This window comes from Pseudopodoces humilis, chromosome 8, assembly GCF_049639895.1.
Source record: "Pseudopodoces humilis isolate 2021_Gansu_Grassland_sample_001 chromosome 8, ASM4963989v1, whole genome shotgun sequence".
Lineage (NCBI taxonomy): Eukaryota > Metazoa > Chordata > Aves > Passeriformes > Paridae > Pseudopodoces > Pseudopodoces humilis.
In genome coordinates, this window is record NC_142207.1 from 23,068,082 (window position 1) to 23,080,508 (window position 12,427).

Below are 12,427 nucleotides of genomic sequence, written 5' to 3' on the forward strand. Positions count from 1 at the left end.
AGCTATCCAAGAAAATTAAGAGTTCATGCTCTATAGATTTCTGCCTCTGAGTGGACAAAATACCAGCCCATCAGTATGAGCAGAATGTAGGTAGAATTGAAATGAGTTATTTGGGAAAAAGAGATTTAGTTTAATTATACCTAATGCACCAAATAAAAAAAAATAAAAAAAAAGGAAAAAAGGAAGCAAAATAGGCAATACTCACATCAGAGTTAAAACGAAGCTGGCAGACATTACAGGAAATTACTTGCTTCTTCTTTGGGGGAATGGACACTCCAAAGGTATGGTTTATGACTGCTTTTTGCACAGGATCCATCTGGAGAACAAACAATAACCAAACTTTTCAGGGCAATAAAGAGTACAGATAAAAATTTAAAAAAAACCCAAAAGAAACATTTCAAGGAGAAAGGTCTTTTCTTTTTTGAGATAAACGTGAGAAATAAGACTACAGCCCTCACAATAATTAGATTTAACATAGGTTAGGGAATTGGTAGCATGCTAAAGATGATGAAGAAAAGGCAGCTTCATTGTTGTTGTCATCCCCAGGTTACTAAACAGGTCTTTCCCCAGCCCTGCACATCCTCTGGGCTGCAGGGCCCCACTACCACACCTGAATTGCAAATGAAAGCCCTCCCCTCTCACCCACTGTTCCAACAGACATACTACAGAAGCCACTTTTGCACCCTGACAAGTCACTTTCATTTATTTTTACTTGTTTTTCTTTGAGTGATAAATAATAGCACTTATTTGAAAAATATTCTCTCCCGGAGATCTCTTTGTGAAAGGAGGTCCTTTGCAGGCTCCCTTACAAATACCACTTGCTGGGAAAAGAGGTTGCAATCCCCAAGCATTTCCATGCAGAACTGATGAGTGACAGAGCCCATGGGAAGGCTGAAGTTCGGAGGAACATGAAGGGGCTGTTTGTACCAGGAAAGTTAGCATGCTTCAGAAAACATTTTAACACTGAAAAAAAGGCAAGTGAAAAAACTGAATATGTTACTCCTAAATTTGACTGAACATTTTCAGGAACTCAGAATTGATTACATCTTTGCTAAGTATCAGGGCTCCTGCTGGTCACGAATATGCTCAGGATCACAGAGCGCTCTGTTGTTAACACTGCAGAACCTGGGGAATGGCACGGGATGTTCAGAAAACAGAGTTTATAAATGCTACTGTGTCAAGGCCTCAGTCACATCTCATTCCTCCTGATGTGACATGAATACAGAATAAAATTAATTTCCTGATGCAAAAATATTCAAACATGATTTTTTAATTTTAAAAAAACCCTATAATATCTTGATCACAACTGATCCTGCTCTGAGCAGGACATTGGACCAGATGGCATCTGAGACCCCTTTCAATCCAAATGTTCCTATGAGCATCTGTGTATGTGTGGTTCCTCATCCTTATCTAAGATAAGCACTGCATTCTGAAGCGGAAAGGGAAAAAAATACTGGTTTACAACAAAAGAGAAGTGCTCATTTTCCCATTTTGTTTTTAAACCAGTTCAGAAGAAAATAGTTTGATTTATTTTAAATTTAGATTTTTCTGAAGCTTGCTTTGCAACCACAGTGATGATTTTTTTCCTTTACAGTACTACTGGAAGAAACCAAACCTGGCTGTTTAATCCCAGGTGATACACAAGGCACACTTGGTGCTAAACCAACTTGCAAAAGGACAAGAGAACAGCTGAAGTAACTGATACACTGAAGAATTAGAACAGGAAATTACTTAATTCCAGACTTTCTAAACATGAAGATAAAGACTTCAATTTTCCCTTAGTACAAATTTTAAGGTTTCAGACAAGCCTGCCCTACTGAGGATTTTCTGGACATATATATACACACACAAAAAAACAAATTCAAGAAAAACATACTGCATTGTATCTGCCTAAGAAGATATTCCCCAAATATATTACCTAACATTAAACATATTTTTTACTTTTTTTTCTTTTTGAAATGGCTACACATGTTTCTTGCTGCATTCATTTTAAACCAAATGGCATTAGTAATAAATTTTCCAGAGAGGTAATTTAATTTTTATCAGCTTCTGCCACTAAATACTGTATTTTATTGCCACAGGGGTACCACATGACAATACAAAAGTAAAACCACTTCATCTGGAATGATCTACTGAATTATTTAATGATGCATTGCTGTTACAATGAATTGTGACAAAAATCTAAAAAAAACAAACTGAAATAAATGCCCTTGTTACCCGTTTCTTCTATTTCTAGGACATAGTGAGCGTTTAAAGTCTAAAAGCTTAAAAAGCAACAAAAACTCCCCTTTTTCTGAATTGTACCATTTATGGCATCACTCTACCTAGAATATCAAAATTATACATGCAGATTAAAAGCTGAGCATCCACTTTGTGACAGATATGACAGTCAATATATTATTACATTACTATACATGTTAAAATACTGCTACATTATTACGGAAGAGTTGGTTGGATTTTTTTCTTAAATGGAAGATATGTTTAACGTTTCAACTTCAATATTAAGTGTTAATCAGTTAATCTAGAAGAAAAGAGTAATGTTCAAAAGTACCTCAACCATTTGGAGTGTCTGAGATCGGTGAAAAGAAACAGCAAAAACACCCACAAGTGTCTGCAGTTCCGTTTGAAACAAAATACAAAGGGAAGAAGCAGTGATCAATGACTCCTCTGTGCATTCCAAATAACAATCCACAGCGCTAGCGCGAGGCAGGGCACTTCACAAGCACACAATGCAGGCTGTGCACAAAGTACCAGTTTCAAACAGATGTAGCAGCACAGGGACAAAAATCCATGAAAATAATACAGCTCTTGCTGCCTCCAGAAAGTACCACTTGTGATCCCCAGGGGAGCGGGTAATGCTCCTTCCAGAGCCCTGCATGCAGGCTGGTCATGATTAGAATTCAAGTGCAACATTAACAATTAATACGCTTTAAATGTATCAGAAACTGGGGTGGATTACAGCATGATGGAAAAATAAAATAGTATCTCTCTGTTAGAAGATTAATGCTGCAGGGTAAACTGATCTTAGATCCCTATAAAAAATTATCCTCTTCACTGCAGGAGGGAGGGAGTAGGAAAGAGGGAGAGGGTTATTTGTTGAGGTATTTATTAGGAAATGACGCAGCATAGTTTGCCCAGTGGGGAGCACCAGTATTTAAGAACCAGATCTATAAAACAAAATAATAACAGAAACTAACAGCTACCACAAATGCAAATAAAAATCTGCACTACGTTGTTTATGCTATAGAGGGATTTAACAAAGCAATTCATAGTGCTCTGGTAGACATAACCAGGTTTAACAACCTGTTAGTATTGTTCTCCAATTTCAATTGGTTTAGTAAAAAGTTAAATTTAAAAATGTCTTTCCAAGAAAGGTGAAGATACCATCTTTTTTGCAATGAGTCTTGTTAACACCACCCAAACTATGGAAGTGAGCAAGGACTAAGAGACAGAAATACTCTAGAGCTACTGAGATTTGCAACAAGAATTTTAAAGGCACCTAGAAAATATAAGTGTATCAACAGACAGGCCAGAACAGGGGCAGCACAGACATTGTATCTCCTATTGCTTTTTTCATATTTTCCCACCAAAAATTTTCCAGATTCAGGTATTTTCTGTGTGTTTGGTAAATTCCAGTGACTTCCTCTTGCATAGTTACCCCTGAAACTGATGTAAACCAGTCTGCACTCTCTGCATGCACTTACATACACCTACATTCCTCAGTGCCTATAAATAATTATTTTTGTTGAAATATACTTTCATAAAATTCAATTTTATAAGACCTGTACCTGTCCCAAGTTATCTTTGTGCTACTCAGTCATTCTGTGTATAGAAATCATTCAATCCCTTTCTACATTCTTGTTGCCCATCTCTTTTCTACCAAAAATCAACTAGTTCAGTTAAATATACTGAAGATATGGACAAGAACCATATAAAATACTCTGGGCAGATCAGTACTGAACTGTAAGCTGATGTTTTCAAGGAACCACAATTATACACCTGAGCTCTCACTCCCAAGTCTTGATGACCAATTCCTAGTACACTATTTTCTATGTCAAGTTTTGTGAATTTCTACCTCCATGTGCCTCACTTTAGAAATATCTCGATGTATCTTTACCAACCACTATTGTCTGGCTTGTCAGTCTCATCAAGGTCTTTCACAATTTTTGTGGTCTTTCTTAGTCCTCACTACCTTGGAGAACTTTGCCAGTAGCAAATCTCCTCAGCTCACTTACCTCCCAAGCATCTTCTTGTCATGCAAAAATCTTCTTATGCCAATTTAATTTTCTTAAAAAATCTTTGCCAGGGGGTTTTGTGAAAAACCTTGTTAATTCAGACCATGTAGATTTAAACACCCTTTTTCACATGTTTGTTGACCCCTATAAACAGGCTTGTAAAGAAGGATTTATCTTTACAAAGGAATTATGTTGACACTTTACAGGCAGTTTACAGGATGAAGTATTCTATGATACTGTCCTTACTGAGGTACCTGTTCATTTGCTGGTGGAAAACCCCCGTTCTTTTTCCATGGAATGGGTTTTAAAAACTTGCATCATATTTGTCACCTTTTAGTCCCCGGGTGCAAGAGCAGTTTTAGATGAGCTGTTACACCTTATCAGCAATTCAAGAATTTCATCCTTGAATTCTCTTATCATTGCTGCTACCAGAAACTCTCCCTGCCCTGCTGTATATCATGGTGCCTTCTGGTGCCTCCTGGGAAAGGAACCAGACTACAAAGAGACATGAAAGTAGACACAGGAAGAAGAGGGGAAAAAAAACAACAAAAAAAAAAAAAGTGTTGGGAGAAGTCATAGAAGTCATTTGGTGAAACTGAAGTTCTGGTTAATTTGGAAGATCTCTTTGTACACAGCAGACTCTAAAAACACCAATTTGCAAGTCTCAGAAACAAAATGGAATGATCCTGAGGAAAGTGCTGTCTTTTCATAACAGAAGCATAACTTTAAACCTGAGTAAGGTTTAAAATTGTGCCTGGCAACATATGTCCTGTTATCAAGATGTAACTCTTGGGTCAAATATAGAGTTAACTGCTAGACAAGCTTTTGTAAACATAATATTGGTAGTGGTGATAAGAGATGGAACTCAGCATCACTTAACCAGCAGGTATAATAAGCTTCTGAAAAATACAGAGAGTGGCCTTCAGCAGAGTACATTGGTTTAATCTGATAAAGAGAAATTTTAAACCATATGTGGAATGAACTGATAACATAATCCAGTATTTCCCTGCAGAAAAAACCACTGGCATATAAAAATTACCAGTGAAACATATAAATTAAGTTCTGTAACTCCTTATGTGTTTGAGCTCCAGTTGTTATGAAAGCCAAGCACACTGCCACTGTGGAAAATGATCATACACTGAAACTTATCATAAATTCTGCCAGATATATACAGCCCCCTACCATAACTGTACGTATTACAATGACTGAAAGAGTGACAGCAGTGAATACACATACCCAGCAAAGCATATAATTAAAATGCCCAGCATAAAATCAGTAACATTAACATCATGATGTAATTCTTGGCATGCTTGGCCAACACAAACCAGCAAAAATCTGTTCTCTCCATGTCTGTGCGGCTTTTGTTCCAACAGGGAACACATTCCCCATTTGACTAATTCTAAGCATAATTTAGTGTTCAAGACACTGAAAATCTGTTATACAGTTCATTGCTTATTTTGCATCACCAGGAACACTTGTGCCAGCTCTACTGATGGAGCTCTACCTGAAAGGAGGTTGTAGCAAGGTGAGTATCGCTATCTTTTCCCAGGTAACAAGTGACAGGACAAGAGGAAACAGCCTCAAGTTGTACCAGGGGAGGCTCAGATTGGATATAATGAGAAATTTATTACTGAAAGGGTTATCAAACATTGCAACATTGTCCAGGGAAGTGGTGGAGTCTCCGTCCCTGGAGACATTTAGAAGATGTGTACATGAGGCACTGAGGGATATGGTTCAGCTGTGAGCTTGGCAGTGCTGCATTAATGGCTGAACACAATGATCTTAAGGGTTTTTTCCAACATAAATCACTCTGTGATGTGAATAACTTTATTGTCTTGCAGGAAAGCTATCAATATTCCCTGTGCATCACCTCTCCTTGAGTAGCATAAAGTGTCTCCAGAGACATATTTCCGTAGGGTGAGCATGTGGCTCTCTAAACACTACTTCCCTACACCTCTGTCCCTCTGCTCTCCATAATGTTTTGGGGACTCTTAAAAACAGGCAGATGTAAATGGCCAATAACAAAACCAGGGGTGACTCAGATTCTCAGCAGCTGATTTGGAGATTTGTGCAAATACTTCACTGAACAAGAAGAAAAATTAATTTACAACACTATACATTGTTTCTACTGCAGTCCTATGGTCTGAGGGTTCCTTTAATAATTTTTTTTCAAGGAGGCTCTCTCAATGTACTTACACATAGCAAATTTGCCCAAAGCATGAAATCTGAATCTCAGGGAAATCAAACCCAACCATACTCAGGTAACAGCAAATCCATGATTTTACCTTTTCTTATTAAAATTCTGAGTAGAATTTCCCCAAGTGCAGAAACATAAGCATCCATTAAGAAAGAATTTAGACCACAGGGACTAGCATCTCACTTCCCTTACACAGGATTCCTAAAATACAACAACATTGTGCTCTGAAGGCAAGCCTCTCTGAATGCAACTTCTCAGTGTGTCTGTCTGTCCCCTGAATTCGGCAGCAAGCTCCAACTTCCCTGAGGAAAACAGTGGCTGTGATATCTGTGACCTCCACACATTACTACTAGCCAGTGTAATCAGCCAAGAAGCATCTTAAAACAAACCAAAAGTCTTGCTGTAATTCACTTGTTAACGTCAGATACTGCAGCTGTCCATGAAGAGTTGCTAAAATAAGAGTGAACACTGAAAAATAAAAAAGGGAAGGGACACCTTTGATATTTACTTCTACTTCATTTTTAGTACAAGATAACTAAAAGGACACCCAGAGCTGGAAACAACTTTTATACCTTAAAAGAAGTATTAGAAATACTAATAAATTCAGCTTCCTCATTATCCTTTTAGATTAGGGTTCAACTAATTTTGCTTTTGAAAATTCCACATTATTTCTGTTAACAGAGTTGCAGGACTGTATCTCTGGACTTCAGACACTGATTTTCCATCTCCAGCTCCTAGCAGCTAAATTTCCCTCCCTACATTTTTATATCCAGTCCTATGGTATAATGCAGAGCCTCTGGGTGTGCTACCCTCTTGCATGTTCCCCCTTTAAAGTAAAGTTTGCATGGAAAAATTAAAAAGAGGGTGATTCTCTTTGTGTGCTTGTATTCACAATCACACAGAGTACTGAAAGTGATGCCTGAAGTGATTTACAGATTTGGGCTAGGCCAGAGGGAACCATTACATCCGATTTCCCAAAAAAATTACGACATCATTTCATTCACTGAAAAGGTTCAGCCCTTCCTATTACAAAGTCCAATAATTTGTGGTCAACCAGAGCCTAAATTTTAGGAAAAAAAAATCACATCTAAAGAGCTTGATATAAAAGTTTCCAAACAAGTTAATTTACATCACTGTGGAAGCAATACTTTCTGAGTTATTATAAGCCACCCAATCTAGTTGTGCTTCTCTATTAAAGGTCACTCAAGCCTCAAATACCCTCTGAATAGTGCAGGCACTCATACACTGCAATCATGTCAGCTCTTAACCTTCTCTTTGATAAACCAAATGCCTTAAGCTGCTCACAATAAAAACTTGATTAATTTGCTAGCTTTTCTCCAACTCCCTTTCAGATTTTCAATATGCCATTGAAGCCCAGGTACTAAAAGTCAGAGCACATGTTCAAATATATTTTCTCTTTAACTACCTAATTACATTCTTTCTGTTTTAACAAGAAATGCATTCATCATCTTTCCTCAGCATCGACTTGGAAAGCAGAGCCCTAAATCTTTACTGACATGCACATTATCCCTCCTGTGTGCTAGCACAAGTAATTTCACCATCACACATCCTTTTCTCTCTCAGGATGTTTCTTGACCCAGCCTTGTAGAGGGCTAAAACAGCACCACACTGGGAACCTTATGTTGAAGCAGTGACTGCTTTCAGAAAGGTTTGCATGTAAGAATTTGCAAACCATTCTCGGACTAATAACATAAGGCTACCGATGAATCCCAGTCTTCTCAGCAGAATTTCCTTTGTCCTAACCCAGTTCTGAAATCATAGGCAAAAGGAAAAATTGAAACAAAACCAAGGATTTTCTAATCTTTTGCTTTTCTGGCCTTTGCACTGCTCTAGCCTACATCAAGTAACTGATATTAAAAATCAAAATCAAAGATAAATAAACCCTCAACTCTTCCTACCTCTCTCTCCTTTCCATGAAATGTGATATGATTAAGTACAAAAGGTCAAAAGGTAACTGAGAAAACACCTTTAAACTATTTTTTACTATTATCAGTGCTGTGAATATTTCCTCTGCCCTTCCTTCCTTTCATGCTTGTATATTTATTGCTTGTTAGAAACAATTTCTGGCTTAGAAAATCATAATCAGAATAGTCTTAGTCTTAAATTTTCAGAATTTTCAGAAAATTAAATACCACTGCTGTTTTCTGTTTTAGAACTCTTTGTGCAATTATGAAAATGTAGTATTTGATTCCTCTAAAGTACTTGACTTTGTAAAAAAACTGATGAGACACGACAGAAGAAAAAAATAATTCTAAATCTGGTCTCTGCTTCTTCTAAGGCTTATTCTCAAGCAAGGATATAAATACATTAAAGGATTGAGTTTGTTATGAGAACACTAAAAATAGATTTAACCTTTATGGTAAAAATTGTCAAATTTTCTGCTCCAGACAAGATGGGAGACTTTTGTGGGTGAAATAAAGAAATGGAAAGCTGCTGAGAATGTTTTAGGATAAAAGAGACCTCCCCACCAAACAAATGGAGAATAAGTAAAAAAAGCAAGTATCCGTGGCTCGGTGCTTTTTGTTATATGAACCTGAACCAGCTTTAAGTCTCAGGCAGCTTCTTTTTTAATCCATCCAGATGACTACTCTACCACTGTGCAATATTTTGTACCTGCAGAGTGATCTGCTGGGACCATAACAGACCAAACCTGAGAAAACGAGTAAAGTCCAAATCCAATGGTTAAGCTAATGCTCAGGGAATAAGACAGTTTCCTTTCCCTCTGTGGCTATGCTGGCTCACAGGTTTAACCATCCATTAATTTCATCTGAGAAATTTCATCTGAGCCTTATATTACTCATTTGTAAAATGGGAATAAAAATATTTGCAACCCAATAAAAAAAGCTGAAAGGTCTAAGTAACATGCTAAAATCATCTGATAGAAGGTGTTACATAACTGCTCTTTATTATTAAAGCTGCTGTTATTCAGAGCACTCAGCTGTGTTCAGCTAAACAAAAAAACATTACTGTCTTGCCTTCAGATCCAACAAAAAATAAAAATATACTGTAGTTTGAGACTTGCTGAAAAGCAAACCAATAACATACTCTGAGAGCATAACTGTTCTTATTACAGCACCTATTACCAACTGGCAGTAAAAGAATATAAACAGGTAAAATAATACAAAAAAGTACCTTTGAGCAAAATCAGCAAAATCCTGCCAAAAGATTCAAGCCTTAGAGTTTGTACTCAGAAAAGGAGCTTAGATAGCACATGAGGCAAAACAAGATTCCTGATTTCTCCTTTCATCTTTGAGATGGTCCTTAGCTATGACCCTTTTCTACTTAAAAGCCTGCTCTAAGTTTTGATGAGTTTTCCTGCTCCCAGGCTGCTCCAGAACACCAAAACACAAGGATGAATGGTATTGCATTAGGTACACTTGAATTTCCACTACAGTTCTGAACTATGCTGAGAGGTTAAGGACAAATTCAGAGCTTTTGATTAATTCTGTGAACAGGAGAGAATAAAGGCACAATAAATCTAGTCTTCTGAAATGAATTAATACCATTACTTTTCATATACTGAAGAAAACACAGCTAATACGAGGATAAAATGTATGTGTATATAGAGACTTGAATATGAATGTATTCAGTGACTAAATATAAGTGAGAAGCAGATCAGAACCAATAATTGCCTAACTATTTTCACAGCTGTCTTCCGCTTTTCACAGTATATAAGAAATAAGGCCTTTTTCACTTAAAAATTAATGATGATATTTCTGATTTGGGTGTGTTTTTCTTTCAGGTTGTTTTTGTTTCAGGTTTTTTATCAACAACACACACTACACAAACAAACTTCAAAATGCTTTTGATTAAAAAAGCACTGTATTTATATACAAATCTTTACAGGATTCTTCTAATTAAGCTTGTTCTGAAACTTAATGTTTCAAATCAAAGACTGTTGGTTTGGGATTTTTCTTTATGTTTGGTGGGGATATTTTTCTTAAAATTTAAGTAAATGAGAAACAAAGCCAGGTAAAAACCTGTCTTGTCTAACAAATACATGGGCAAGAAATGAGATCCTCTCTCCCTAGCAGTAACTTGGGGAAGCAGCTGAAGTTCATAGTGAAAATGGACAGACTGAATATAGAGAAGACTGGTCTGAAAGGCACAGCTCTTCAACTCAGCCTTGCTCTGTTCCTTGAAATGTTGAAATGAGCTGGTCAGTGCTCCAAATCTGTGTGTTTTTGGTTTCCAGGCATGCACAGGAAAGACAAGTTTGACAGTGTGGCTTCAGATTGTCATGAAACTGTATTTAGATTAAAAGACTACAAGGACAGCCACATTCCAAAGGAATGAGTATGGCAAGAATTAAATTTTAAGCTATGTTTTTATAATATAATAACTAATAATTATGGCAGCAGTTCTCAGTTTTGCATGGAACGATGTGACAAGTGTCTAAGGCGGGGCAGGAAAGCTCACCACGAACAGCCAGGATATTGCAAAAGTAGCCACTTCATCAGACATACGGAGAATTATTTTCTCTAAAGCTGCTCCAGAATTTTGCTTAGAACTTGTAGAACTTAGGTTTGTAATTAGGAACTAGCAAAATCTTTGTAAGCAGAGTGGTAAAACACATGTTTCTTGTCCTAAACTACAATTCTGTGACTGCTTGCTTTGAGGGGAGATGCTGTAAAAACAGTCTATTTGCATAACATCCTTTGGTTACCTAATGCCGAAAATATTTATCATTAACAACCCTCTCCCTTTAAAAAGCTTTCTTGTACCAGGAACATACTACTAAGTTGAGAAGAAATCAATTCAATGCAGATAAAGGCTTCTGAGATTTCCTGTGCTGATGAGCAAAAGAAATAAATATTGCTGAAATGTTAGAAAGAGTAACTCCAAGGTTTCTGTTAAGAAAGACATAGCCAAGGACCAGATTTTCTGGACAACTCAGCAAACTGTAGGATTTGTACACAGAAACTGTGTTTCTTTAAAGAATTAGGAAGACCTAATTACTTTTACACGCAATAATGGATGTAATGCAGCAATTTAGGAACCATTTTTTAAAATCCACATGGTGGATGCCAGAGTCCTGCAAAGGGGTAGGGAAAGGTTGCACCTGGTGTCTTCTTCACCAGTGCGTGTCAGTGCACTTTCTCCTCAGAGACAGGTTCCCTATCTATCAGGCTGCTGATCTGGAAACTGAGAGAAGGAAGCTCATCCATCCAATTCCTCTTCGAAAAAACACAAAAGCAGTAGGAAAATCTATAAAATAATTATTGTTTGAAGAGAGTCTCCCTTAAAGCCTGACTGTATTATTTTAATAAGCACTTTTTCCCTCTCGTAATGATATGTGTGATATACTAAAAGAAGCAGCAGAAAAGTGCTTATTTAGGTTCACCAATTTTACAGAGCTGCTCTTTGAGAGATTCCTGACAGGAACTAGGGAATCTGCATCTTTCTGTTAAAATGCCAGAAACTGAAAAATCTGTCAAAAATCAACTGACAATCCCCTGCTTTTGGCAGCTTTTTTTTCCATATCTAACTCAGTGTATCTTACCAGGTGTTTTCTTCAAACTCAGAGGTTTTTTGGAAGTTTCAGGAAAAGACTTAAGTATTTTGTGGGAAAAATATACCACCTTCAATAAACATCTTTCAGGGCTTCCACAGGCTGAGAAGAATTTTTCAAAAAACTCCTACCATGGCTGAAAGAGTTCTCTGCTGCTTTGCCTCAAAGCTGAAGAAAGACAAAGAGGGATTCCTGGCTTGGTAAAAAATGCCTAAGGGTACAAAGAAAAGGGACTACAGAAAATTAAGAAAATGATGTCATGGAGAGTCAAGGGGCTCTGTAGCCAGGTACGTGGACAAGAGATAGCAAAGACTAGCCACAAAAGAGAGGTCTCTGCTGACAGGATCTGGGCTTCATTATGTGGTCCTGAACTTCTGCTTTCCTCACCTGTATCTCAGAAAATACCTATTATTTTTTTATTCCCTTAATAAATGGCAGTAGGATGACTCCTTATGCTGTGAA

General features: G+C 37.2%; 1 protein-coding gene across 7 annotated transcripts in view; it reads right to left on the minus strand.

Annotated features, from left to right (window-relative positions):
• ZNF385B (zinc finger protein 385B) overlaps positions 1-12,427 on the minus strand; it is a 152,670-nt gene that overhangs the window by 35,581 nt on the left and 104,662 nt on the right. For all 7 annotated transcript variants that reach the window (XM_014249208.2, XM_014249206.2, XM_088059138.1 and 4 more), the window contains one exon: positions 206-316. In XM_014249208.2, coding sequence (XP_014104683.1) covers positions 206-316 — 111 coding nt within the window. The remainder of the gene's footprint in view (positions 1-205; positions 317-12,427) is intronic.